Raw genomic sequence first — 27,461 nt, 5'->3', positions numbered from 1 at the left:
TAGTAGACTTGGCCGAAACCCTCATCAGGGCGGTATCATTTCCAAGGTTGTTCTCGGGATGGCCCCAGTCACCTTTTCAAGAATTCCCCGTTCTATTGACTTTCACATGGGCAAAATTTGATTTGAATTCTCCGCGTGTAGCTCCAGTTAAATCCGCAAGGTGAGACTCAGTCACTTCTGTCAGCGGCATCTCCCACACCGCATGCCATATTCCCAGAGCTTGGATGGAATATTCATGCCCCTCTTCACATTCAAATGAAGGAAGCTTCACAGTGCGGTCTATGGCCTGGCCCGCTGGTATTTCGACCAGATCTGCCGAGGTTGCCGGGAGCTTTCTGGATACTTTGATCGTGTCGATGGGAAGTGCTTTTCCATTTTCAATATCGCAGACCTCAAAAACACCCAGAACCCCGGCCTGGAAGTCCAGAGGTGAGTTCCATGTCAAAAGAGTCACTGAGGATGATGCGTTGTTGTGAATAGAGATGCTGATGGGTACAGGAAGAGATGATGACGCTTGGAGATTTGAGACCTCAGAGGCCAGAGTGACCTGCAGACTCAAAGCAGGGACCATCATTCCCGTTCCTGGTCTCTTGGTATCAGAGGGAGAAGTTGAGGATTATTGAGTGAATGAGACTTTCGGGTTTGAGGAGAGTGAGTAAAGTAAGGGAGCAATGAAGACTTCAATTTTCATTTCGAGGAGTTGAGGGGAAAGGAGGCCGTAGTTCAGCCCATGGATGTTAGTCGCCGGTTCTCAGAGCCGCCCAGGGAACTGCTGCATAGCACCAAAGGCATGAGATAAATTACGGAAGGAACAGTTTCTGGTCAATCGTCCGTTTCTGATTTCCTCAAGGGCCAATGGAACTCTCCACAACTCCTCTCATTACCGGGCCAAGCTGTGCCACAGGGTTTGGTGGCGCCGGGTACTCCTGGGTGGCGTGTAACCCTCCCATCCACCCCGACTTGGCGGTCATCTTGTCATCTTCAGGAATTTCTTCAAGATTTCTCCTATCGGGAGTCTATTGGCAGTGGCAGCAGAGTATAGCATTGTCAATGGTTGCCCCAAGACCACTTAACCCGCAGTTAACCCTTTATCTTGCGAATATAAGAGTTGGGCGTATCTTGGGTGGTATCTTGATTTGCTTGGCGCCGCGGACTCCGCAGCAATGCAAGACTCAGGCATCTTGGCAAGTGGAAGACAATCATTATCACCCTCTATCATACTTGACCTTTGAAGAGAGGTGAGGGGGAAACTCACCCTCCTGTGAGCCTCGAGTCTAATCTCTCGAGGGGTGGGGGAGGCTATCGTGCTTCCAAGGCCCTGGAATACCAAAAGTGTGCCCCCTGTGTATCATGTACACCATGTACAAAACACTTTAGTTCCCTCCAATAAGTTAATATCCGTTACATCGTCGAGTCTTGGGTTTAGGGTTTGCCTTCCCCGGCCCAATCGACACACAAAGAAGGCCATCATCTATGTTATCCCAGATTCTCACCAGTCCTCTTCCAGGACTCTCTCCGAGCACGATCTCCTTTGCAGACGTTACTCGGTGAATCGGGTCTCCGCCGGGCCAAGAAGCGGAAGCAATTCTCACTTCACATCAAGGTCGAGTTCCGACGAGATCCAGGCCTCTCGAGATGTCAACAACCAGTAGTGGATGGTCTCTGCCTTCTCGCCCTCGTAATGACCAGTCGAAACACCAGATGACCACCTAATTTACCCTCTGCCAGGACTGCAGGTGGGGAAATCAGACACTCTCTAGGGCTCTCCAACTCTCTCACATCACGAACTAGCCTTGTTAGTCTTCACTTCGGGGTAACTGAAGACGGAATCCAATGCTTGGATATCGACATGAATCTTCCTCCCAGAGAACTATAAATCGAGCCATCCGGCCGTGCAATTTCCAGGTGTTCTCATCTGAATCTGCTCAACCGTACATCGGCGCTCAAACTCACTGCACATTCATTTGATCAACTCCAACTTCTTAATCTTTCACCCCTCGCCGTATAACTTTCCACCATGCGTCTTACTGCCTTGTCCGCGGCCTTCCTGGCTATCGCACAGAACGTGTATGCGTTTCCTATCGAGGTCGATCAGGCATCTGCCCTGGATGTCACCTTGAGTCGAGTCAGCGATACTCGCATCAAGGCTGTCGTGAAAAACACCGGTGCCGAGAACGTCACCTTTGTGCACCTCAATTTCTTCCGTGACAGCGCTCCTGTCAAGAAGGTTGCGGTCTACCGCAATGGTAAGTCAGTGGAGCTCTGCCGATTTGAATGTACCCAGGTGATTTACATTTGCTAACCATCCGGGCAGATGACGAGGTCGTTTTCGACGGAATCAAGCGTCGCTTCCAGCTTCAGGGGCTTGAGTCGGATTCCCTCACAACTCTGGGGGCCGGAGAAGTTTTGGAAGATGAGTTTGACATTGCCGAGACGACTGATCTGTCCAACGGAGGTGCCATTACCCTACGTTCCAGTGGCCTAGTTCCGGTGGTCAGGGAAGGATCGGTGACCGGGTATCTGCCATACAGCTCCAACGACCTGAAAATCGACGTGGATGGAACAAAGGCTTCCCAGGTGACCAAGGCGCTGAAACCGCTCGATCGCCGCACCAAGGAGAGCTGCAGCAATGCCAGCCGTAAATCGGCCTTTGAGACAAGTCTGGCTAACACGGTCAAGTTGGCCAAGGCCGCCGCTACTGCGGCGAAGTCCGGATCGGCCTCCAAGTTCAGCGAGTACTTCAAAACCACCTCCAGCTCGACTCGCTCGGTCGTTGCAGCACGACTGACCGCCGTGGCCAATGAAGCGGCATCGACCAGCTCTGGATCGACTACTTACTACTGCAGTGATCCCTATGGATACTGCGAGACCAATGTGCTGGCATACACGCTGCCCTCTCGTAATGTGATCGCCAACTGCGACATCTTTTACTCTTATCTGCCGGCTCTGGCCAGTACCTGTCACCAACAAGACCAGGCCACCACCGCGTTGCATGAGTTCACCCACGCACCGGGGGTGTACAGCCCCGGTACTGACGACCTGGGATACGGTTACGCGGCCGCGACCTCTCTCAGTAGTGCCCAGGCTGTGCTGAATGCAGATTCGTACGCTCTGTATGCCAACGGTATGTTCCCCGGTCCCCTTTTTTTTCCAGTGAGAGACACAGTAGACTGATCAAGACACGACACAGCGATCAACCTTGGCTGCTGATCTATTTCGATATGTCGTACTGCGGTCTGAAATGGTCTGAGTCGGTGGAAGAATAGTTTGAGGTGCGAGGTCGAGAGAAAGTACCTAAATAGTAGATGTACATAGATCCGTGAAGGGGTCGAGGACACTATTAGTAGCTGGAATGGAGATTATGCTTGAATATATCGTATATTTGTTGACCTTGATGTTGTGATTACTACTCGCAGTCGGTATATCTGAAAGAGGCGTAGTAGTAAATTGATTGCTTGATTGTATTTGGAGCTTTTTGCGCTGCGTATGCCGGTATGGTGGCGAGATATATCAATGGTGAGAGAGCAACCACCAACCCATTATTTGCGATCCAAAATATAGACCCAATGAAACACATCAGGAGTATGTGCGGAAGACGAGACCGGGCCAGCGGGGGCCTTTAGAGCAGTGCGAGAACGCAAAGTCCAGTAATTTTTGAGGGCTGGAATGCGATCGAACCGTAGGGCAGAATACGATAGTGTAATCCAAGTAGTATCCTTTCGAGTCAATGGGACAAGGTTCAAGGCGAGCAGCTCGACTGGAGACAAGATCGTCGTATCATTGTCGTCGTCTTGGGCTACCTCTCGTACGGTCGGACATATTTCGGGCGCGTCCAAGGCCGAGACCTTGAAGTCACTGGAGGTTGCGATCGCATCACTGGTGCTTTTGTCAAGGATCACATCGAAGGGAGCGAAGGGCATCAAGGTCGCGACATGATCCCAGAGCAAGAGGTCGGCTCGGCGCCAGTGCATAGCGTGTCCTGGAGGGATTTCTCGTTCGGCATTTTGACCAATTCGCACGGCCTCGGAGGAAAAGTCGACGTTCTAGGTAGATCTCAATCAGCGACCAGGCCTAATTAGCTTCGTGCACCCAATGATTCTCGACACTCACCAAGATTCCATTAGCTGTCCAGCGTCGCTCGAGACAGGCATCACGTAATTTTTGGCCCAGATGTGAGACCCCGGGACCCAAATGCAACACGCGTGGGGGGTTGCCTGGGGACTTCAAATGGGCACGTTGGCCCAGGTCGGTTAAGACGGCGTCGATTAAGACATGGCCCGAATTCAGCCACTCGCCCACATCACATCCAGTGGCAAAGCGATGATCCCAGAATTCAGGGCTATCGTAGTCCGGGGCTCCGGTAATCTTGTAGTGTTTTCGGTGGAGGGCCATTCGCGAAGAGAAGGGGAAAAGTTGGAGAGACCAGGAGGAGAGTTGGAGATCTCAACAAGTCACGTGGTATTTCGGTATGAAGGAGGGAGTAGTTATTAACCAGTGATTATTACTAGTAGTGGTTCCTGGAGTACTTTTACAAGAAATACACAATTAAAAGCAGTAACTACCTAGGGTAGGAGCATTTTCAATCTTGAATCTAGGGACTGGAGATGCCAGTGGTATATCTATTGAGTTGTGGTGCTGCATTACTCTCTTTAGGTGTGAACTACTACTACTAATATCTACCATCAAGTAGGCTAGTAACTAGTATACTACTGTAGTATACTAGTACAGAGCTTACTCCTAGTCGGAGGTATCTCCTAGTATCTAGGTAAATTGCAGGTGTGCAAGTGGTAACCTTGGAATATAAAATTCCAAGCTACGGAGTAATGCGAAACTACCGAAGATTACCCGCTCTGACGCGTCTCCCACTTCAAGCTACAACTCATGTCTATCATTTCTTGTTTCGGTTCAAGTTTCAATCAGAGAGCGACGGTTGTTAGAGATTAATCCAGGCCCACCAGTTTCAACTTGTTCTCACGCCCCTATTGCCCACGTGGAAATTGACCGGCCACTCCCAACGTACCCAAGCTGGTCGAAAAGTCGGCTTCTCGGGTTTAACGCCCCCTGGCGTCGAGTGAAAGCTTCGCAATGCTCAATCAAGCTTAGTATATACATACTTACTAACTAATTAGCATACTAGTACGAGATCCGAGTATACGAGCATGTCCACCCACGCTATAAAAGGCGCGCGGAACGAGAACACTTGGCTGGGATCGTATTTCGAACCACTTCAGTCTCTCCTTTCACTCATTTTTTTTGCTTCCTATTCTGTTGATCAGAATAACCTCATTCTTTTGATCCATTTCTTCTGTTGAACAGAATAATGCCTTCCTTTCTTTCGCATCTGCTGCTGGCCACTGCTGCTGCCAGCCTGGCGGCCGCTGCTCCCGCCCCTTCGCGTGTTTCCGATTTCACCAAGAGGTCTTCCTCAACTTGCACATTCACCGAGGCAGCCAGCGCCTCGGCCAGCAAGTCTGACTGCTCCACCATCGTCTTGAGTGATATCGAGGTCCCAGCTGGGGAGACCCTTGATTTGTCGGATCTGAGCGATGGCACCAAGGTGATCTTTGACGGCACCACGACCTTTGGATATGAAGAATGGAAGGGCCCTCTTATTCGTATCTCGGGCTCTGGTATTACCGTGACTGCCAATGATGGAGCCGTCATTAACGGTGATGGTTCTCGCTGGTGGGACGGCGAGGGTACCAATGGCGGAAAAACCAAGCCCAAGTTCTTCTATGCTCACTCCCTCGATGACTCGACCATCTCCGGCTTGACCATCAAGAACACTCCCGTGCAAGCCATCAGCGTTCAGTCGGACAATCTCGTCATTGAGGATGTCACCATCGATAATTCGGACGGCGACGACAATGGTGGCCACAACACCGACGGCTTTGATATCAGCGAATCTACCTATATCACTATCACGAACCCGACCGTCAAGAACCAGGATGATTGCCTGGCTATTAACTCTGGAGAGGTGAGCCTTCTTCCCATTCAGCGCCCAAAACAGTTCAAATCCTGGAGGGAATGCGCTAACCATTGTATTACAATAGAACATCTACTGGAGTGGAGCCACTTGCTCTGGCGGCCACGGTCTCTCCATCGGCTCTGTGGGCGACCGCGACGATAACACTGTGAAAAACGTAACTATCACCGACTCCACCGTGAGTGACTCGGCGAATGGAATTCGCATCAAGACAATCTATGATGCTACTGGTTCGGTCAGCGATGTGACCTTTTCGGACATCACTCTCTCGGGTATCACCGATTACGGCGTCGTGATCGAGCAGGACTATGAGAATGGCTCGCCCACGGGCACCCCAACCGACGGGGTGCCAATCACCGGTCTCACCGTGGATGGCATCACCGGTTCGCTCGAGGATGATGCGGTGGAGGTGTATATCCTGTGCGCCGAAGATAGCTGTTCTGATTGGACTTGGAGCGATGTCAGTCTGACTGGCGGCTCTACCAGTGACGATTGCGAGAATGTTCCTTCGGGCGCATCTTGCTAGTCGCATTCAAGTTCAGGGTTGCTTTTTCCATGGGATACTAGTATCTGTGGGTTATACTAGTATGAATTCTATGTACATGTACTCCGAGTCCGTACTAGCCTACAGTATCTATCATTCCTGTAATACTAGTGGTATCCAATAAGCATTTGTTCTCGCGAGTTCGGACCTCGTCGCTTGCAAACTTTCTAAAATAAGGAGTGAATTCCTGCTTCTCATTCAAGTTTATGATATACCTAGTAGGTACTGCTCCCCTAAGCAAATAGTAACTAGAGAGTGGAACACACTCGTCCTTTTCCCGTCAAACTGACCAGGGTCAGCTCCCTCCGAACGGAGTGGAGCACGTCACGGAGTAGAATCAGATTCCACTAATAGGATCGATGTCCAAAGTGATCCTCCCGGGATCCACCGTCAACGGCAAGCTCGCATGAAAGGTCGTACTAAGGTCGGACATAAAATAGTTACATGTACCGCCTACGACCTGTCAAAATGGCAGGGGGCATCAACACTGCAGGCCTGCACCGCGCGCTGTAACATGAATTATCTCATCTGCTGGACTTTCTTTGCAATTTCAATATCGACTGTTCCTCCTCCGACCGTCAACCACTTTCACGGTCACGTCCTCCCTACTAGTAGAGACACATGCGTCTCTGACCCTGCTAGTGTCCTGCGACTGCAATCCTGCGACTACGCTAATCCCCAAGAGAGATACATCTCCACCGCTGCTAAACTGAATTCAGCACTTCCAACAGGCCACACTCTGGCGGGGAATATTCGCTTCGATGCTATCATTATCCCTCCTCTTTTTCCCTTCCTTTTCTCTACAACTTTGGGTTTTGGGAGATCAACAATCACTATGGCCGATCAACCCATTGCCGTCGTGAGTACCCCCCTGCATTTCAGTCATCACATCAACCAATTTCCTGAACAAGGTTGTAGGATCCGGACCTATATGAAAATGATGATAACTCCTACCCAGATGATTGGCAGTCGTGCGTCTCCGTGCACCCCGTGCATCCTCTCTCTCTCTCCGAGTAGATCTATCACAACTGGACTAACTCTTCTAGGGAAACGACATCCATCGGCTCTTCGATCTATCGTGGGTTGCTAGAAAATGGTCGTCGGTAAGTTGTGCAAATCGGCACTCTCAAGTTGGATGATCCAGGCTAATCCGAGCGATCAATCAGATATCAATCGCTTCGTAGCGAGGAATACATGTACGCATCTGCAAATTGAACTCCCACCCCCACTCTTCTCCCTCTTTCTTTGTTGGCTTTCGGCCCCTGTCTAAGAATGCATACAGCCTACCATCTGACGATCAGATGTTCGAGACCTATGAGGCTGGGTATGGTAATTCTCGATCCTAATCAATAGGTGATCGTCGAAAATCCTGCTAAAGTTGGATACAGACACTTGCTCACCCTCGTTCTCGACTCGGAGAGGGATAACCCTCTTTTCCGGTCGCCCATTGTCAAAAATCCAAAACACATTCTCGATCTTGGCACCGGCAAAGGTGTCTGGGCCATGTACGTCTTTCAGCAAAAATCAGAATCCTGCGTAATTGCGCTCTTTTGCTGATGATAATGATAGCGATGTAGCCGACATGTTTCCAGATGGTCAGTCCAATATACCAGTCTGTGGGTCTTCTGTATCTCTCTACTAAATATCCCCCAGCAACCGTTCGTGGCGTCGATCTATTCCCGCCCCCTGTTTCCTGGATGCCCCCTAACTGCGTTCTGGAAGTCGATGATGCTCTACAACCTTGGACTTGGCGTGAACCATTTGATCTGATCTACATGCGAATCATGATTGGCTCCTTTAGCGATCCAGAATGGGATCGGATCTATAAGCGGTGCTACGAGTGGGTATCTCTCTATCATGGACGCCATCTCGATGCTAATTCAAATCTGGACCATAGTAATCTGCGTCCCGGTGCTTGGATTGAGCAGGTAGAGGCCAGTCCCGTCATTTCGACTGACGATGGCAGCATCCCCGAAGACAGCATCCTTCATTCATGGGGTATCAACACCAGAGATGCTGCGAAGAAGAGTGGTCGCGATCTGGATGCCATCGACAAAATGACCGACTCAATTCGCAAGGCTGGATTCGTCGATATTCAGGAGAAAAATTACAAATGGCCTATCGGACCCTGGCCACGCGATAAGAAATACAAGGAGGCTGGCACTGTGAACGCTCAGCATTGGCTTTCCGGAATGGAGGGCTGGTGCATGTGGCTCCTCACCAAGTTTGGATCCCCTGTCCCATGGACCAAGGAGGAAGTTCAGGTCTATGTGGCCAATATGCGCAAAGAGCTCAGGACGCCCCGCTATCATGCCTACCAGCGCGCGTAAGTGATCACCCCTTCGGATGAAGCATGTAAAATCCTACGAGTTATGACTGATCTTATTAGACGACGAGTCTGGGCTCGCAAGCCCTTCCCAAACGAGACGGTGGGAAAGAGAGAAGAGAATAAGAAGGAATAGTCACCAATACTCATTTCCTCTCTCTTTAACCAAGTGATTTCATGGAATAATATTGGGGTTGAATTAAAATTGTCCCATGTACATACCAACTAACTAACGTATTTCATGGGTGAGCTGGCCACCCGGGCGAGCTGGCCACCCGCCCTACCACCACCACCTTTTTTTAGAAATAAATCAACCAACACCAATTAAATTGCAAAAATTTAAGTGCTATCATTAAGTGGGCACCTATTACGTTTATGCCCTATCTCACGGCAATTACCACAACGTTGTGGTGCCCTCTGATTGGCCGATCCCTCTGCTCGCGGAGGTGCCGATGATGTAGCCATATTGGTCTCATTCGCCAATTGTAGGCGTATTTGCATATCTTCCACACTAATACCACCTTCGTAGGCCACTTAGGTATTAGGTAATGCATGCTTGCGTTGTCTTCGTCTATTTTCGGCCATTGAACGGCTATAATTGGCAGTTATAATAGCCAGCTGATTTGCTAAGCTTTGGGCACCTTTATTGACCTGCTCTAATTGCTGTTCTAGGTCATCATCAGGTGTATTATCAGGCATATTTGATCGCTGCTCAATTAACCGTTTAATTGATGATATTTGCCGTTTGAAACTGACTGATTTGCATGGTGTATGTGGCACAAATTCACGACTACTAGCACTACCACGTGATAGTGGTGGTGTAGGTGTTGGAGGGCGTATATCAAGTTTTTGTAGCACTCTCTCTGGCGAATAAGGTATAATACCAGAGCCAGTAAAGCTTGCTGTAATAACAGAGACCTTAAAGGTTGCTGCACGCGCTGCAGGGTAGATATCAAGGAAATCAAGCTTATCAATATGAGTCGTTCCGACACGGGCCATATCTTGCACATATTGGCCATAAAAGTGCTTCAATATACCAAAACAACCAACATCCAGAGGTTGTAATAGGTGAGATGAGTGTGCAGGCATACAAATTGTAACAATATTATTTGCCATGTATATTGAATCAAATTCGGGGGTCAGATGACTCCCATGACCATCTATAACAAGCATTGACCAGACACCACATCGCCTCTTGACAACGTGAGGAATAAAGTTATCTTCGAGCCATGAGAGGCCAATTGGATCAGTTGTCCACCCATTATCACTGACCTCAAATCGCCAGTCTCTTAGCACAGTATTAAACCAGCCTGTCATTAAGTTTTTGGCCTTGAAGATAATGGTTGGAGGTAGAACCTCATTCCGATTGATACACTCAATCACTGTTATCCACTCCCGGTTACCAGGTTGTAGGAGTTTTCGCTTCCCATGAAAGTCCCTGCCAGTGATCACTTTTGAAGTGCTTGTAATCCCCATTGCGAAGCCAGTTTCATCAAAGTTGTAAATATCATCATCATGAATACCATATTCGGCAATTTTGGTAGCAAAAAGATGAAACCACTCCTTGATAACCTTTGGATCCTCACATAAAGCACGCTGTGCATTGTATCGACGTGAAAAACGAGGTTTAAGAGCATCCCGACGTTTGACATACTCATATACCCAGTTTTTGCCGACAGTAATGATATTACCATTATGTGGCCGCTCCGCAAGTAATATGTTGGCCATATCCTTCACCATCATATGTGTAGGGGCTTTGCCACGCGAATCAAGGTCTAGTATCCAATTTTCTAATGAATCCTCTTCAATTGCTGTCAATTTCATATTGTTTGCGCGTTTAATTGGCCGATGAACTGCGCCCTTGAGCCGTGTTTGCAATGTGGAACGCGGTACGTCGAAAACACGCGCAGCTTCGCGGATAGATGATATTTTTTGGTCTTTTAGGGCCTGGATGGCAAATACCATCCTGCCCTCTTGCTCGATCAATTTTTGTCGGTTTCCATTGCGAATTGGTGGCATGGCGATGGTTGAAGAAAGGAGGTTTCTACACGCGACGCGTAAGTGGGGCGGGTGGCCAGCTCACCCGGGTGGCCAGCTCACCCATGAAATACGTTAGTACTAATGCCTGAAAGGTTGGGCCTTAAACCTCATGCGACCGTATGACTGTACCTTCCAAGGTTTGATTTCGATTTTTAATTTTGAGAGATGAGTTGCAGCTCTGTCTCATCAGCAGTCCTCCAGGCTTACTGGACTTCTGAAGTTTATATTCTGATCAAGGCGAGCGTGTACTGTGGCATATCATGCATTCGATCGGCACAATCAAGATCATTCTCCTTGCCTACGAACTTCGTTATCGGTGGTTCTATTTTCAGGTTCAAGTTCGACAGTATTGATTACAGGTCTTATCCCACTATTTCCATTTGCCCCCAGCTTCTCTGTTTCCCCTTGATCATCTTTGTCTCAACCCAGCCCTAACTCGGTTCCGCTCGTTGATTGGCGCATCGCCAGGAATGCGCCGGCCTGACATCACCACCGCGTCGCCCTGCTTTTCTCTCCTTTTTGTTCGACACCGAAAATATTTCTCATAGAGGTTCAATTCACGTCTCATAATATCCTTCTATTCTCTGCATCGCTGACTGAATTAATGATGGCTGACAAGAAGAAAGTGTTGATCATTGGGGCTGGTGCTGCCGGGATGGTGACTATCCTCGACCCTATTGGATTTGCAGTCGATGCTAACAGCATACATCCAGTCCTGCGCGTCTACTTTGGCCAATCACCCAGATCTTTTTGATGTGACGATTATCGATACTGATTCTCATACGGGTGGTCAGGCGACTTCGATTGCCCTGGATGAGTCCCAACATGGCGCTAGCTGGCTGAACGACGGCGTTCAGGGTGGCTCGGCGATTTTTCGACATACATTTCGATTTTTTCGAAGGTACGGTTACGAACCACAGCCAGTGAAGTTGCAAGTATCCTTTGGTAAGGGACACGACAACTTTTGGACCAACGTATTCCCAAGCGCCTTAGTCGATAACCACTCGCGGGAGATCAAAAAGCTGGGCCGCGTCCTGAAATTCATCAAATACTTGATGCCTTTGCTTGGTATCATGCCAGTCAAGACAATTCTCAAGCTATTTTGCTTCAGTGATGATTTTAACAACAAAATGGTTCTGCCTTTGCTAGCATTATTTCTCGGCACGGGCAATCAGACACCCAATGTGTCAAGTGTGCTACTCGAGCGTCTCTTCGATGACCCGCAGATGAGACTATGGGACTACGACTCTGATACTCTCCTTCCCAATCTCCCACTGATGTATACATTTCCGAATCTAAGCAACTTTTATGGCGATTGGGCGGCAGATCTGCGCTCTAAAGGGGTTGATATCCGCTTGACCACCTCAGTCGCAATATTGGAAAGGAGCAAGAAAGGCGTTGTAATTCAAACGAAGTCGGAAAATAATTCTGCCTCCTCACAGCTTGAAGGAGATTACCCGACCGAAACATTCGATGAATTGGTATTCTGCTGCCCAGCCGACGAGGCAAAAAAGCTCTTGGATCGCCACGCGACCTGGCGTGAAAAGTACGTTCTAGGGGGTGTCAAATTTTTCAACGATATTACCATCACCCATTCCGATGCCGAATATTTCCAATCTATCTTTGAAGCCCAGTATGATCCGGCCCTGTGTGCACAGCCCTCGACCAAGAAGCGAGAAGATCAAATATCATTTGCCGAGCAACACCCTGTTTGTCAAAAAGACGGGTGGCTGGGGTTCCGACCGATGTATTTTACTCACTCATTTGTTTCGGATCCTGATAAGATTGAGATGGGCTTTGACTGTACGAATTACCAGCACCAATTCCGTGAAAAATTGGGGGCAGGTCTTCCGCCGTCACCATTGGACGAGCATATCTTTCAAACCATTTATCTCAACGATCAACAAAAGGATCTTTGGACTTGGAATGAGATTGAATCATCCAAGATTATTGCGCGAAAATGGTGGCATCAGTTTGGTCACCGTTGGCAGCATTATCTACGAGTTGTGCCAGGTATGATGTTTATCAATGGGCAGAATCGAACTTTGTATGCTGGTAGCTGGACCATGGTGGTGGGTACAGCAGAATATCAATTCGCTTCCTGTATCCTGCTAACAATTGATTATAGAATATGCATGAAATTGCCTGTATTTCAGGAATTGCGGCAGCCTACCAGCTAGGTGCCACATACGAGCCATTCGATGACTTCGCAGAAGACTTTTTTGCCAAGTACTTACTTGTCTGTCACGGTACACGATACAAGAAAAGAAAGGCAAAGCAGACATAGTTGGGTTCTCTTTATCATACTATATACACAGCAGAAGTATTTCAGTTTCCATCTGACTGATTAGAGTACATATCTGAAACTTTCTATCTCATGATCTGTCTTATTGGAGAATTCGTCCTGCAGTTCCTCTCTTTCGGTCAACTCTGTCGACGGGCCGTAGACTCTGTCTCGTCGATTGTTCTCGTATACATAGTATACATATAAACAAATGAGAAAGAATATTCCGAAGACGAGGCCGGACATGGCGGCTTTAATTCCGGTCTATTATTAATTAGCTGGGAGTGTGAGCAAAATTGGAAAAGGTGATAACTAACCCCGTAAACTGGTTTTTCCGAAGGAAGAAAGAATTGAGGGCCGACGATATTGCCAACGCAGTAGGCTGCAAACATCAAAGCGCTGACGGTGCTCTTTTTGGTAAATCCAGCCACATTCGAACTGATGAGACTCAAGGACAAAGGAATATTTGCGGCAAAAACGGCTCCTAAGCAAAGTCCTGTCATCTTGCCTGCCTGGTTGTCTGCGCCTAATTTCCAGATGAGAATCATGCCGATCATCGAAACAGCCGTGTTGAGAATCATCATGAAGATACGGGTCTGTCGAACCAATGTGGCAAACCCAGAGGTGAGAACGAGAAAGACTAGCTGTGCCGCACCGAGAGGCATCTGAATCAGAAGCGATTGAAGTTTTGAGAACCCGAATCCATTGATGATGATGGAAGAGAAGCTGGTAATTCCGCCATTGCAGAAGTTTACGCAGAGTGTATACAACACCAGGAACCATGTTTGGGGGTCCTTTATGGCCATCCACACTTGGCCCCATCTGAATTTTCCTGTGTCCAGGACACCAGTCTTGTTGCTGAGGGTTCGCTGTATCGCAACCGCTTTCTCGGTCTTGTTGAGGAATATGCTTTTGGCAGGTGAATCAGGTAGGAAGGCAATGAGGACGAAGCCATAGCCGGAAGTAATCGCACCGAGAATCAGGAATAGCAGCTGCCAGTTATTGACTGTGTTGTTATGAATCAACCCAATGCCATATGCCACGAGACCTCCGATTATCGAGGCGATTGAGTTGCCAATAAACCAAGCAGCCTGTCGGGCAGGCTGCTCCTCTCGCTTGTAGAACATGCCAGTAATCAAGGCAAATCCAGGCGCAATGGATGCCTCTCCAACCCCAAGGAAGAAACGCGCGGCCATCAGTCCGGCGGCATTGGTGCAGGCAGCGTGGCACATCAAGACACCACCCCATATAAATACAGCCATCCCCAAATATTTGCCTAAAGGCAGACGGACGATAAGGTAGCCACTCGGCCAACTCCAGGCAAAGTAGCCAAAGTAGAAAATAGCGGAGGACCAGTTATATTCAGTACCACGGAGATTCTATCATTCAGACAGGGAATATTAGTCTCATGTCAAAGTAAAAAGTATCAAAAAAAAACAAAGAAGGGGAGGATAAGCACCAAGTCTTCCGCCAAGTTAAATAATGTCGCTTGACTTAAAGCCAACTTATCCATGTATTGTAGCATGTAACAAAATCCCATCAGTGGAATCAAGCTGGAAGGACTCTATTAGAGAGATTATTTGCGGGTGACTCGATTGACTCACTATAGATCTAATTTCCACAAGACCTTTCTTTCAAGTTCTGGTGTGGAAGTAGTCTCTAGGACCTGACCAAAGTCGACATCGCGAGCGGCAGGGGTAGATCCCATCTTCACCATATCAAGACCCGGTGTATCTTGATTCGATGGCATATCATTTTTCTCCATTGTGAAAGTATGAAGCTGAATGGTGATTCAAGGTGTGTTCAGGGGATCGATGCAAATAACAGGAAGAATGGTATTGGGGATTGATATAATAACTTGAAAAGAAAATTATGGATATCTGAGCGATAGGGGGGGTGGACTCGGCAAATCACAGATCACCCCGCGAAACCTCCAGGGCTGACTCGGAGGTTAATTTGTGTATATATACGGAGTATATGGATTCAATTTCTTCCATCGTGGGATCAGACCGGATTATAAACTTACAGGAATACTAGCGATAGTAGAAGATTCACCAAACCCCTCATGGCTTGGTGGCGATGGGATCTGACGAATATCAGTCACCGCTTTTATTATTGTGGCTAGGCCGCCGCAGTCGCTTAGCGGATACAAGCAGCGTTCTGTATCGCCCAAGAGCAGTTTTCATATGATAATAAGAATGAGCGCCACCAAAGAGTTAATCGAAGCACTCAAGACGGACAACCAAATCGGCAGTCAGCAGCAAGTCTAAGCGCAAAAAAGTGCCGTCCACAACATCCTTTCTGTCTCGGTATGCTTATCATCACCTTCTTGCCCCAGAATCGATATCGGCTGGACCTGGGGGACCCGAGATTAGGACTCCTTCTCGGCTGTTCCTCCAATACGCGAACGGCGTCGGCAATCAGTCCCGGTCTCCTCTGGTCGGCAACCCACTTGTCTATCCCTACATCGCCATTCGTATGAATGACCTGTGATGTTTACTTGGCGTGATTAGCAACTCGGTCGTCACTATGGGTTCGCTGTATACATTTAGTGTTTACCCCACAGAATTTACTCCGCGGGGAAGATCCACCACTTCCACCACGTTGCCGACCGGCGTCTGCGCCTTTCATGGATGACTGTTCAGCTCGCCAAAGCCGGAAAATCGAGGAAATCTTTCCGCTCTTTGCTATCAAAACACTAATATTATCAATTACCAACGATAATAACCTAGTCATCGGCAAACAGTGCGGATATTATGTCTCACACTTGGACGAAGACTTGGATGTGACGCCACGGAGGGGTTTCTTCACTGCCCCTCTCCTGCATCACTTGCTTACTCTCTCTTTTTTTTTTCACTTTTCATATATTCATGCCTATGCTACATCTTCCCCAGTATCCCTGAGCATAGATCATAATATCCCAAAATGACTATCTCAGCTATAGGTATTGATGATGTTCGGGCGTCTGTAGACCTAGCCCTCGAGGAACTGCATGATTCTCTGCGCAAGGTCAATCACGAGGTACGTGGAAATTTTTCCAATTGCGAGTTTGCTCTTTCTTTCTAAGTAAACTGCACACAACCCCAAAATTTAAGGATACACATCGTCTGACAGGTGATCGGATCTTAGATCTGGTCGAACCCCGAACTAGCATTCAACGAACATCGCGCCCATGATACCATCTGTGATTTCCTCGAGAAGCAAGGATTTGCAGTTACCCGTCATGCATATGGCTTGGACACTTCTTTTGAAGCTCTGAGTGGCTCGGGTGGGCGATTGATCAACTTCAACGCAGAATACGATGCCCTTCCCGACATCGGTCACGCCTGTGGTCACAATCTCATCGCGACTAGCAGTATCGCTGCCTTCCTTGCCCTCTCCTTCGCGTTGAAAAAGTACGGCATCCCCGGTCGGACACAATTACTCGGAACTCCCGCTGAAGAAAATGGCGGAGGCAAGGCCGATCTGATCGAGGCAGGAGCTTATAAAGGCGTGGATATTTCCCTGATGGCGTAGGTGTCGCACTAATCTACCCCATTTCTCAGCCTGACTTTCTAACATCCAAGAAATGATACAGTCACTCCGGACCGAAAAAGGTGTTTTCGGATCAAGGAGATGCCGAGGGAATTGCTGGAACCCTGATGAATGCACGCAAAAAGATCACCTGCGGGTTTACGGGCAAGAGTGCTCACGCCGGAGGCAACCCATGGGATGGCATCAACGCCCTCGATGCTCTGGTATCTGCATACAACAATGTGTCTGTATTACGCCAGCAGATTCTCCCCGAACAACGGATTCACTGTGCCTTCACCGATGTTCCCAAGGTAGCCAATGTGATCCCCGAACATACCGAAGCGATCTGGCAAGTTCGAAGTCCGTCACTCAAGGGACTGAACAGTTTGGTGTCTAAAGTGCGCAACTGCATTCAAGCAGGAGCTTTAGCCACCGGATGCGAAGTTCAGATTAAGGAGTAGGTTCCACCGAAATGATCCTGGTGCAATACAGAGGCGATCACTAACGGGGGTGGCATGCAGGGAGGAACTCTATACCGATTTGCGATTGAACGATACTCTATGCGAAAGATACCAGGCTCACATGGGCCAGTACGGTCGCAAGGTGCTGAAACGACATGATAAGGTTCTGACTGCTTCTTCTGATATTGGTATGTTCTGTTATGCATCAATTGATACCTGGGTATTCTGGTTATTACCTAGTCCTAGTAGGTAACTATGCTAACAGAGCGATTTTGTGAAATTGTAATAGGCAACGTTAGCTATGTGACCCCCACATTGCATACCATGTTTGGAATTCCGACACCGGATAATACATTCCCTCATCATCCATCCTTTACAGCGTCTGCAGGAACTGATGAAGCGCATGCGGAGGCTATTGTGGTGGGCAAGTCATTGGCGTTGATCGGCTGGGAGATGCTCAACAATGATGAATTATTTGCGACGGCACACCAGCAATGGAGGGAGGAGATCGAGAGGGAGTAAAGGGATACTGATACTCAACCTAGGTAATTATATCTATAATGTACTATTCAAAGTATTCAAAGTATCTAAAGTATTAAAGTATTAAAGTATTTATACTTCGGCTATACTTCGGCATTTGACCTTCTCCGCACGTCAGTCGTAACTGCCGTTTTGCCTGAGGCACCTTCCTGATGATTCAACCACTTCCGCCGCTCCTTCCTTGGGTAACTCCGTACAGATTCAGAATACCCGTGACCAGACCGTGACTTGCCTTAGTAACTTCAAAACTTGAACTTCACTCCTCTTCTCCACTCATTCAACTCTACTATTCACTCACCTTCCCCCCCTCCCCCTCCTCTCCTCTCTCCCTCTCCCCACCATTCATGCGGCCGGCTTTTGCCTTCTCGACGTGGCGGGGGATTGCATATTCATGTCCGGTCGCAACGCGCCGCGCTCAAAGAATGGTACGTTCTCGCATCTGCATCCCCCATGCGGCTTTAGTCCCGATTTTGACTCGATCTCCCCTCCACCCCCTCCTCCGATCTGATCTATCAATTCTAACAATCTCTTCATAGGCTGCAGTACCTGTCGCCGACGGAAGGTAAAATGTGGCGAAGAGCAACCCATTTGCAAGCGCTGTCTCAACCTGCGACTCAGTTGCGAATGGGGGGTCCCTGTCAAACGCGGTCGCAGTGCGCAAATCCGCCATCTTCAACCCGCTCCGACCTCCGGCGAGATTTCACAGGAAGCTCCCTGGCCGACCTCGGATGCCGGTGATCTTACGGACCTCGATCTCGACCTCGATATTGATCTCCGGCCAAATACATTACTCAATGGTCTCTCGCCAGTCTCCTGGCCCGGGGATGCAGTGACGCTGGATGTCGCTCCCCATTTACCAGCCTTTTTCCCACCCGCCGCCGTCGCCCCGGCGAGAATTCCGACGCCCCTCTACCCACCGCTACACACCAACAAGATCGCCTGCGCCAATTCCTTAATCCTCACCGAACACGACCATAAATACTTCCAGTACTTCCCTTCCTCGTCCATCGTCTACTATTATATGAAAGGATGGAATTGGAGCAGCTTCTGCTATCTCTACGAGGGTCCCGCCGCCTCAAACAAAGTTATCATGCGCATGATCTTGGCCCTTTCTGCAAGTGACATGCATCGCGATGGCTTGGTGGTCAGATCTCCCGGTCGTCCCACCGCGGAAGATCACGGGCGTTACCATTACAGCCTCGCCGTCAAGGAGTTCCGTCAACTCCTTGAGACTCCGCGACGTAATGTTTCCGTGGAAGAGCTGGAAATTATCTTCGCAACCATGTTCCTCATGGTCACATACGAATGGCAGTTTGGCCACTCGGTGCGACATCTGCAGCTACATCTCCACGGGGTGCGTTCCCTGTTGGAATCACATCCGCAACTTTTTCGTCTCAAGGACATAAATGACGTCTTCTTTTCCCCCGAGCATGGATCTCCAACTCCAGATAACAAGGCAGTCTCCAAGCTGTCCTTCATCCCAGAACAATTTCTCTTGTGGATTCTGTAAGTAGCCTCCGTCCGCCTCTAATAGTATCCGTCACTAATTTTAGGTTAGATATATTGATACAAGCTCTCGCCCCATGGGCTTAACCGAGTCCCTCAATGATTATGTTCTGGAATCAAAAAATCCAGCCCTTCACCCGGATCACCTCCATCGCTGTGCTCGCCTCTGGGGGCGATGCTTCTGGGGCGAACAGTACCCTGACCAGGAAGTCCTCGATGATATCGAAAACTATCGTGCCTTGGAGCTACTCCATGCCGGCTTTAGTATGCGCCACCGGACGTGGAAGATGCTTGTGGATCCCGAGGCCGTCAAGGAAACCGCCGATACACTGTTGCAAGACATTATTGCCACGCGAGACGTGAGTATCATCCATTTCAATTATCGCATCTCACTGGCCAATGGAAACTGACGTATCCTATCCATTAGAAATTCTCCGACCTCTTTATCACTGCGAAATTCGCCGGTGCAGTCTCGGCCCGACGTACACTCAACACAATCTACATGGCCGTCTGTACATTTTACGCTCAGATTCTCTTCCACCGCCGGCTGCTTTCTGTCGAAAAGCTTCCAACGGCCATGCATCGCCAAGCCACGCACGGAATTATCGAAATTCTCCACAAGCAGTTTGCCCCCGATAGTCGACCCCTGCGGCGACTGCACTGGCCTCTGATGATGGCAATTATTGAAACCGAAGATGCGACCCAGCGGGTGTGGTTAAGGCAACGCCTCTTTGAATTGCGCGGGTTTCATTGCGAATGCATGTGGGCCAATGAGATTACAGATCAAATTCTAGCTCAGCAGGACGTGAGCCAAGGATGTTATGCCAATCTGGCAGAGCTGCTGTTGCAGCGCCTGCATGTGCAATGATGTGACGGTAGATTTTTGTATATCTAATAATGTCTATAGACCACTAATGTGTTGATGCCTCCTCCCTTACCATCGCCCTCGCCCTCGCCTTTGCCTTTGCCTTTGCCCGCTTCACGGACAGTTCTCCAAAAAGTATGCATCATATGCCACTTCACCCTTTGCTCGAGTGGCCCTCCCAACGATGACCCGATCATTCATCCACTTATATTTCTCATGACCCGTCTCGATCTTTACGTGGAGGTGAAACCAGTACTTGCTGGGATCAACGGGGCCGCCTTCCATGAGCGCCTGCAGGACTTCGGGCGGACCTGCACGGGTGCCCTCGGTCCTGTTCGATATTAGTATCTTCCATCTGGCTCGCCATGTCCCCCAAAACCCATTCCGATGGGAGTTAGAATATATTTACCGAATATAAAGCAATGCGCCGTCGTCGCTCTTGATCACGTAGTTGGTGTTGACGTGTGTTGTCTGATTATCCTCCACCAGCCTATATAGATATTGAATGAGTGATTAACTCACATTCCGGTGACAAGCCAGGGCTTTGAAATAACACATACATGAAATCAGCTCCACCAGGCACAACTTCGCCCTTGAAATGTGGCCCGCTCACTGAGCCTGACACAATAGGTACACATCGGCGTCGCCCATAGGGACCTTTGCCGATCTCCATGGGCGGGTCAACCGCACAATGGAGGGTGAACAAATGGCTTAGTTTGGGAGGGGGTGCAATGGTCTCCATGATAATTGGCACTGGCAGTAGATGGAAGTTTTTTTGAGTCCTCTATCATGCTTTGCTGGGGAGAACGAGGGGTTACGTAGGACAAGCCTGGGGTGACTCTCCACCTCCCACTCTCCACCCCGGCTTTCCCGGTGGATGACCTCGGCTATTTATCACCGGGGCTGTGGGGGAAGGCTTCCAAGGTTGATTATTCTTTCTTATTTAGAAGATAGTCCTGGATATCCTGGATTGGCTTACAATCTAGTTCTACCCATGTCAGAAGTATACTCAGGTCATCAGCCACCAACCTTGGAAGAGAACACTTGAAGATCTAGCATTGATCAAGGCAATCTCAGCTCGAGATGATATTTCTTTGCAGTGAGAACCTCAGGAGCTACTAGTATGCTATATTTTACCCAATCCAATCTAGGTCTTACAAATTGACTTGTCATCGTGAAACTTTGACATCATCGAAACAAGCTTCGCACGGATCTCCCGCTTGTCACCGTTTCCGGCAATTTTCCGAGTCAATCCACCGGTATCAATCAACAAGTTAAAATCAATCCTTGGCCAAGTAGGAATTACACAAAAAGTCAAAACTATCAAGCTTCAGTTCATGGTCGGGCCATTGGGTATTTATAATTCTAGTCTCAATTCTAGAGAATGGGGTTTTTGCTTTTTTCTTCTCTGCTGGCATCTCCAATGGTCTATCTTGGACCATCAAGGTATCATCACAAATTGCTGTACATTACTCTGCCAATACGCAAGAGATTCGAAAAGATGCCTTTATATAGATTGTTCGACATTTAGTCGAAAACAACAGTTTTGTGACCGTTCAGAAGCACACGGCGCTCGGCGAAGTACTTGACGGCGGTGGCGAGAACATTGCTCTCAACGTTGCTGCCAGCGTGAGTCAACTCCTTGGGGCTCATTCCGTGGCTGACACGCACAACGTTCTGCTCGATGATTGGCCCCTCGTCGAGGTCGCTGGTGACGAAGTGGGCAGTGGCGCCAATGATCTTCACACCGCGGTCGTAAGCCTGGTGGTAGGGCTTGGCACCCTTGAAGGAAGGCAAGAAACTGTGGTGGATGTTGATGATACGGCCGGACATGGCCTCACACAGGGTTGGGGAGAGAACCTGCATGTAGCGGGCCAGAACGATCAGATCGATTTTGTGCTGGCTGACAAGCTCCAGCACCTGTGACTCCTGCTGAGATTTGGTATCGGCCGTGACGGGGAGGTGGAAGAAGGGGATGTTGTAGGTGGCGGCGAGCGCGGCGAATTCCGGGTGGTTGGAGACGATCAAGGGGATCTCAATGCTCAGCTGGCCGGTCGACTGGCGGAAGAGAAGATCATTAAGGCAGTGACCGATCTTGGAGACCATGATCAGCACGCGGGGCTTCTGGGTGGTGGGGTGGATCTCGAAGTCCATGGAGAAGCTCTTCGCAGTATCCTGGAAGGCAGCGTTCAGACTATCGAGGGTAGGCTCCTCATCGCCGGCGGGCGCAAAGCGCACACGCATGAAGAAGCGCTGGGAGGTGGGGTCGCCAAACTGCGAGGAGTCCACAATGTTGAGGTTGTGCTGGACCAGGAATGCGGTCACGGCGTGGACAATGCCGGGGCGATCAGGGCCCGAAAGGGTGAGAATAAAGCTGGGGGACATCTTGACGGTGTTGAATCCGTTTGATACAGCTGGGGTAATACAAAGTGGGAGGAATGAAGATCGCAAGATCAAAATGAAGTCAAAATCTCCAAATTCCAAAATTGACCCCCCCCGCCGATCGCGGCGCTGACTCATTCGATCGGCCCCACTGCCTGAACTAGTCATTCAACCCTATTTCACTCTTCTAGAGTGGTGTTCCATCTTCTTTATACTTCTAGCGGCTTCGGTGATTTATGTGAAACACTTTGAAACACTTGAACGCTGTTTTTTACCTTCAACCTTCATTAATTGATAACATCGAAGGCTGCTGCATACAGGAAACCCCGAGTATTCAGGAAACCCCGAGTATACATCTGCATACATCCGCAGAGACATTAAGCGAACTATATTTCAACTCTTACAAGTTCTAAAGTAATAGAAAGTGGTCTTTCGTCGGTTATTTATGTATTAATTTCAATTTAATCAGTTCAAAAATCCATTCTATCCCATCTATTCCCTCTATCTCCCACCGCTCGAAACGCTCGGTTGTCAAGGCCACGGTCAAGGCGATGGTCCCCAAACTGGAGCCCCCCGCGAGCCTGAAAGTATCCAATGAATCGATGGAAGTATCACTTGGGACTGAGGCAATGGAAATGCTGATTCAATGATCATTTCCGGTGACAGCTTAGTCTGATCCTGCAATAGCAAGTCCCACGCCTCGTATTCTATCAGCCGTCGGCGCTGGTCCTCCTGCTGCGCCTTCTCCGTCCACTCTTCATGTGAGAATGAGAGCATCTCGGGAAAAGAATTTTCGCCTACTGTATAAGCCTCTCGGTCATTATGACTCGGCTCCGGCCGTGATAATGACTCATGGTGTTCGAATATCCCGTGAGAAATCATTTCATCAAACTCCGAGTCCTCTTGGTCTATCTGGTGATTCACAGGATCAGTCCCTTTCCAATCAGGCTGTGCTGGAAGCTCTGAGTCCTGTTTTCTGATTAGCCGCGCACGCTCTGATGACTCAAATTCCTCAGGCGATATCGCGTACATCTCTGAATAAGACTCTTGGCTGGCCCACTCTTCATACGAGATCTCACAAATCTCAGGATCAGTCTCCTGGCTCACATGGTATCTAGACGGACCAGTATACCCTTGATACGTGATATAGCTGGAGTCCATACTTGAAAAAAGCGGCTAGCAATCCTGATGATACTGCGATCAATGAAAAGAATATCACTGGGTGATGTTTTAGTGATTTACTAGTATGCCCTTGAGCTTAATCTTGTCAATGCCTGGTTAGCTCTTGAAATTAGGGGTCAACTTAACCTAAATATACTCGAGGGTCTGATAATCTGTTTTTTTTCCATTGTTCCTCGAGTTCCTATTTCATTCATACCTGCTCCATTGTTTACAGTCTTTGTCAGTTATTCGAAAACAATATCTCATTCTCACCATGTTAAACCCTTTAAAAGCTCACAAAGAATACCTTATGTAGCCCAATAAACAATGCGGTTATTTTTGTGTCGATTATCTCAGACCTTTGTGTTCGATGAGTTTTGTATTATCATCGAGGGGTAGTCTATGTTGTTCTCGTACTCGATGGCCTTGGAGGCCACTCTTCTATTCCTTTTATTCCTTTTATTCGGAGGATTCATATTTTGGTTGACTTTTTGCCTAGATCATACCCTAATTATCTTAGCGTGCAAATAATAACTAATGCTGCCCAGGTGTCTTCCACATTACCGTTTGGTTTTTGATAGTCCATACAGCTAGATCAAAGCGATTTTGTCTCATCGAGACTTTTCGTCACAATCCTTTCACCTTGTGAAACTTCCCTTTTCTTCTCATGACAAATCCATGGGTACTAGTATATCGACCCTGCAAGGATCTGAACTGCGGGATAATTACCTAACAAGAAGATTTGTGGTTGTTCCAACCATGACCTGCACGCTACTAATAGGACGCCAACAACTTGAAGTACAATTTATTTGCTAATCATTTATTTTAGGATCTAAGCCCTTGGAGCTGCTTTAAATAGCTACGGCTTCATGATAGAATGGTAGCATATACCTAGGTACCTAATCAAGGTCATGTATGCTGAAAAGTCTTACTAGTAGTGCTTCAAGTTCCCAAGTCTTCGCACCTGGAAATATCAACCTTGGAATATGGTAGTCATTCTTGCATACAATATCAACGGTCACATCGTCAAGCAACCCCAAAAATTCAGCATGATTAAACTACTAATTTTGTGACTGATTTTGGAAAATGCTGCAGCTAGCTGTGAGATGTCCCTTATTCGCAGTATGGCTAGGCTACTACATATCCGAACGACACTGAGTGGGCTGCCAGTGAGTCTGAGCGCCATCCACCAGAGTGGCGGCGGCTAAAGTAGGAAAGCCCCTCCCGGCAGATTAAATCCGCTGGGGTACAATTACCGACGAAACCCTGAAGAATCCGTGCAGAAACAGTCCCGTCACGAATCAAGCGAGCCCGTCTGATCCGGGGCCCCCAGGGCAGCTTCTATCCATTTTGGGCCCAGCTTTGACCAAAACAGCATGATCGCCATGACGCTAGAGCTCTATTAAATTGTCTCACTCTCATCTAGACACGGACGCTTCCTCGCCACGGCTCTTCAAAGCATGATGGGGAGATTAGCTCCTGCTACCAACATGATCCCATTGAACCTACAAGCAGCCTAGAAGGTATGGGAGCTGCCTCCGTGTCCGCGGAGTACTGGTTTGCCTTCTCCTTTTGGAAATCAAGGTCCTAAAATCATGCTTTGGAAACCACGGTGCAACGGACCGGGCTCCCGGAGTGAATGAGTGTATACCCGTCGTTTGACACGCTTCATTATTTCGAATGGATATAAAAGGGATCTGTTACCAACCCCAACGAACTCTTGCAACGACACAATTGACTTGGAGTTCAGTTCCAGTTTCCATCATATCTATCCGACATGGCTGCCGCTATATCTTACCGAATTTACAAGAATGCCTTGGCCTTGTCTGCCTTTCTAGTTGCTGCTCAGGCACAACAGGTTGGCACATATCAGACTGAAACCCATCCTTCTTTGACCTGGTCCAAGTGCACCAGCGGTGGCACTTGCACATCGACTACCGGCAGCGTTGTTATCGATGCCAACTGGCGCTGGGTTCATAGCACTACTTCATCTACCAATTGCTACACGGGCAATACTTGGGATGCAACTCTTTGTCCCGATGATGTGACTTGTGCAGCTGCCTGTGCTGTTGATGGTGCTTCATATTCGAGCACCTACGGTGTGACTACAAGCGGGGATGAGCTGCGTCTTAACTTTGTCACCACGGCATCGCAGAAGAATATCGGCTCTCGACTTTATCTCATGGAGGACGATAGTACTTACGAGATGTTTCAACTGCTGAACCAGGAGTTTACCTTCGACGTTGATGTCTCCAATCTCCCCTGTGGTCTCAATGGAGCACTCTACTTCGTGGCAATGGATGCCGATGGTGGCACTTCTCGATTCCCCACGAACAAGGCTGGTGCGAAATACGGCACTGGTTATTGTGATTCGCAGTGCCCGCGCGATCTCAAGTTTATCTCTGGTGAAGCCAATGTTGAAGGCTGGACACCATCCAGCAACGATGTGAATTCTGGCGTTGGAGACCACGGCTCCTGCTGTGCTGAGATGGATGTCTGGGAGGCCAATTCGATTTCCAACGCCGTCACTCCCCACCCTTGTGACACACCCACTCAGACTGAATGTACCACTGATGCCTGTGGAGGTACTTACAGCTCTGATCGATATGCAGGCACTTGTGATCCTGATGGCTGTGATTTCAACCCATACCGCATGGGCAACACGTCGTTCTATGGACCGGGCAAGACCGTGGACACCAGCTCTCCCTTCACTGTCGTGACTCAGTTTATCACCAACGACGGCACTTCCACAGGCACTCTGAGCGAGATTAAGCGCTTCTACGTGCAAGATGGGGTGGTTATTGGCCAGTCCGACTCCCAGGTCAGCGGTGTCACCGGCAACTCCATCACTACCGATTTCTGTACCGCTCAAAAGAAGGCCTTTGGAGATACTGATAGCTTTACCGAGCACGGTGGCCTTGCGGGTATGGGTGCTGCTATGGCCGAAGGAATGGTCCTCGTGATGAGTCTGTGGGATGACCATGCCGCCAACATGCTCTGGCTCGACAGCATTTATCCGACCACCGCCTCCTCCTCCACCCCTGGGGCTGCACGCGGTTCCTGTGATATCTCTTCGGGTGATCCCGCCGATGTGGAGACTGCAGATGCTAATTCATATGTTATCTACTCGAACATCAAGGTCGGCCCGATTGGCTCAACTTATAACTCTGGCAGCTCCTCCGGCGGATCAAGCTCGAGCACCACCACCAGCAAGACATCCACTACCAGCAAAACATCCACCACCAGCACCACCACCAAAACATCCTCGACCACCTCCTCTACTGGCTCGAGCACTACTGGAGCGGCTCACTATGCCCAATGCGGTGGAAGTGGCTGGACTGGTGCGACCACCTGCGCTAGTCCATACACCTGCACCAAGCAGAACGACTATTACTCCCAGTGCCTATAGGGGAAGTTGCAGCGGATATGGAAAGATGGAAAGATGGAAAGATGGAAATCAGAATGTTCCGGTGAATCTTCTTTAGTTGATAGTCAGGAGAATGCGATATAAAACCTTCTTTTGGATGAACTTTTTGTAATTTTTCATAACTTCTAGATTTTCCCGTAATATACTCTCGCTACCAACCGACTCGTTAGAGTACCTAGAATGCTCGAGTACGGTGATGAACGTATCCGAAAGGTAACATCAGATGACTTCATTAATTAATATTCTCAACCCTGTCATTAAAATGCCCGTGCGCAACCTTTTTGATCCTCAGTTACTTTAAAGCCCCCCGCAATGTTTGCCAATTGACTTCCACTACCCCTGCATGTCAGCGCTAGTGGTAGCGCCTGCAACGAGAAGTCAGCCGACGGTGAATAGTAGTTGCTGCAGGCAAGCAAGATTTATTCA

The 27,461-nt window shown here is 48.7% G+C and overlaps 13 protein-coding genes across 13 annotated transcripts; 7 read left to right on the top strand and 6 right to left on the bottom strand.

Annotated features, from left to right (window-relative positions):
- Positions 1-76: 76 nt before the first annotated feature.
- On the bottom strand, positions 77-571 carry N7533_006392 (uncharacterized protein; the record flags this gene model as incomplete). Its single annotated transcript, XM_057103042.1, has 1 exon — positions 77-571. One exon carries the CDS (start codon positions 569-571, stop codon positions 77-79), a length of 495 nt encoding a protein of 164 aa, XP_056962672.1.
- Positions 572-2,017: 1,446 nt separating this feature from the next.
- N7533_006391 (uncharacterized protein) lies at positions 2,018-3,174 on the top strand (the record flags this gene model as incomplete). The annotated part of the gene is made up of 3 exons (XM_057103041.1): positions 2,018-2,246; positions 2,315-3,124; positions 3,155-3,174. 3 exons carry the CDS (start codon positions 2,018-2,020, stop codon positions 3,172-3,174), a joined length of 1,059 nt encoding a protein of 352 aa, XP_056962671.1.
- A 365-nt stretch (positions 3,175-3,539) lies between these two features.
- On the bottom strand, positions 3,540-4,392 carry N7533_006390 (uncharacterized protein; the record flags this gene model as incomplete). The annotated part of the gene is made up of 2 exons (XM_057103040.1): positions 3,540-4,043; positions 4,111-4,392. 2 exons carry the CDS (start codon positions 4,390-4,392, stop codon positions 3,540-3,542), a joined length of 786 nt encoding a protein of 261 aa, XP_056962670.1.
- Positions 4,393-5,320: 928 nt separating this feature from the next.
- On the top strand, positions 5,321-6,512 carry N7533_006389 (glycoside hydrolase family 28 protein; the record flags this gene model as incomplete). The annotated part of the gene is made up of 2 exons (XM_057103039.1): positions 5,321-5,977; positions 6,054-6,512. The coding sequence occupies 2 exons, from the start codon at positions 5,321-5,323 to the stop codon at positions 6,510-6,512; spliced, it is 1,116 nt and encodes a 371-aa protein (XP_056962669.1).
- An 853-nt stretch (positions 6,513-7,365) lies between these two features.
- On the top strand, positions 7,366-8,992 carry N7533_006388 (uncharacterized protein; the record flags this gene model as incomplete). Its single annotated transcript, XM_057103038.1, has 6 exons — positions 7,366-7,389; positions 7,577-7,633; positions 7,715-7,854; positions 7,919-8,022; positions 8,184-8,856; positions 8,920-8,992. The coding sequence occupies 6 exons, from the start codon at positions 7,366-7,368 to the stop codon at positions 8,990-8,992; spliced, it is 1,071 nt and encodes a 356-aa protein (XP_056962668.1).
- A 2,508-nt stretch (positions 8,993-11,500) lies between these two features.
- Positions 11,501-13,183, top strand: N7533_006387 (putative flavin-containing amine oxidasedehydrogenase; the record flags this gene model as incomplete). Its single annotated transcript, XM_057103037.1, has 3 exons — positions 11,501-11,554; positions 11,610-12,968; positions 13,025-13,183. The coding sequence occupies 3 exons, from the start codon at positions 11,501-11,503 to the stop codon at positions 13,181-13,183; spliced, it is 1,572 nt and encodes a 523-aa protein (XP_056962667.1).
- A 60-nt stretch (positions 13,184-13,243) lies between these two features.
- Positions 13,244-14,945, bottom strand: N7533_006386 (uncharacterized protein; the record flags this gene model as incomplete). The annotated part of the gene is made up of 4 exons (XM_057103036.1): positions 13,244-13,444; positions 13,498-14,559; positions 14,640-14,733; positions 14,785-14,945. 4 exons carry the CDS (start codon positions 14,943-14,945, stop codon positions 13,244-13,246), a joined length of 1,518 nt encoding a protein of 505 aa, XP_056962666.1.
- A 1,160-nt stretch (positions 14,946-16,105) lies between these two features.
- N7533_006385 (M20 family metallopeptidase) lies at positions 16,106-17,676 on the top strand (the record flags this gene model as incomplete). The annotated part of the gene is made up of 5 exons (XM_057103035.1): positions 16,106-16,201; positions 16,310-16,692; positions 16,758-17,150; positions 17,215-17,342; positions 17,420-17,676. The coding sequence occupies 5 exons, from the start codon at positions 16,106-16,108 to the stop codon at positions 17,674-17,676; spliced, it is 1,257 nt and encodes a 418-aa protein (XP_056962665.1).
- Positions 17,677-18,085: 409 nt separating this feature from the next.
- N7533_006384 (Zn(II)2Cys6 transcription factor) lies at positions 18,086-20,068 on the top strand (the record flags this gene model as incomplete). The annotated part of the gene is made up of 4 exons (XM_057103034.1): positions 18,086-18,119; positions 18,231-19,200; positions 19,253-19,559; positions 19,628-20,068. 4 exons carry the CDS (start codon positions 18,086-18,088, stop codon positions 20,066-20,068), a joined length of 1,752 nt encoding a protein of 583 aa, XP_056962664.1.
- Positions 20,069-20,179: 111 nt separating this feature from the next.
- Positions 20,180-20,807, bottom strand: N7533_006383 (DUF3237 domain-containing protein; the record flags this gene model as incomplete). The annotated part of the gene is made up of 3 exons (XM_057103033.1): positions 20,180-20,396; positions 20,475-20,555; positions 20,626-20,807. The coding sequence occupies 3 exons, from the start codon at positions 20,805-20,807 to the stop codon at positions 20,180-20,182; spliced, it is 480 nt and encodes a 159-aa protein (XP_056962663.1).
- A 785-nt stretch (positions 20,808-21,592) lies between these two features.
- N7533_006382 (formyltetrahydrofolate deformylase) lies at positions 21,593-22,450 on the bottom strand (the record flags this gene model as incomplete). Its single annotated transcript, XM_057103032.1, has 1 exon — positions 21,593-22,450. The coding sequence occupies one exon, from the start codon at positions 22,448-22,450 to the stop codon at positions 21,593-21,595; it is 858 nt and encodes a 285-aa protein (XP_056962662.1).
- A 540-nt stretch (positions 22,451-22,990) lies between these two features.
- Positions 22,991-23,608, bottom strand: N7533_006381 (uncharacterized protein; the record flags this gene model as incomplete). The annotated part of the gene is made up of 1 exon (XM_057103031.1): positions 22,991-23,608. The coding sequence occupies one exon, from the start codon at positions 23,606-23,608 to the stop codon at positions 22,991-22,993; it is 618 nt and encodes a 205-aa protein (XP_056962661.1).
- Positions 23,609-25,385: 1,777 nt separating this feature from the next.
- cbhB (putative 1,4-beta-D-glucan-cellobiohydrolyase) lies at positions 25,386-27,017 on the top strand (the record flags this gene model as incomplete). The annotated part of the gene is made up of 1 exon (XM_057103030.1): positions 25,386-27,017. The coding sequence occupies one exon, from the start codon at positions 25,386-25,388 to the stop codon at positions 27,015-27,017; it is 1,632 nt and encodes a 543-aa protein (XP_056962660.1).
- Positions 27,018-27,461: the final 444 nt, after the last annotated feature.

Source organism: Penicillium manginii, assembly GCF_028828005.1.
Source record: "Penicillium manginii strain IBT 31320 chromosome Unknown utg000004l:1.0-7231830.0:1.0-7236170.0, whole genome shotgun sequence".
Taxonomy (NCBI): Eukaryota; Fungi; Ascomycota; class Eurotiomycetes; order Eurotiales; family Aspergillaceae; genus Penicillium; species Penicillium manginii.
This window is presented reverse-complemented; position numbering and strand designations above follow the sequence as displayed.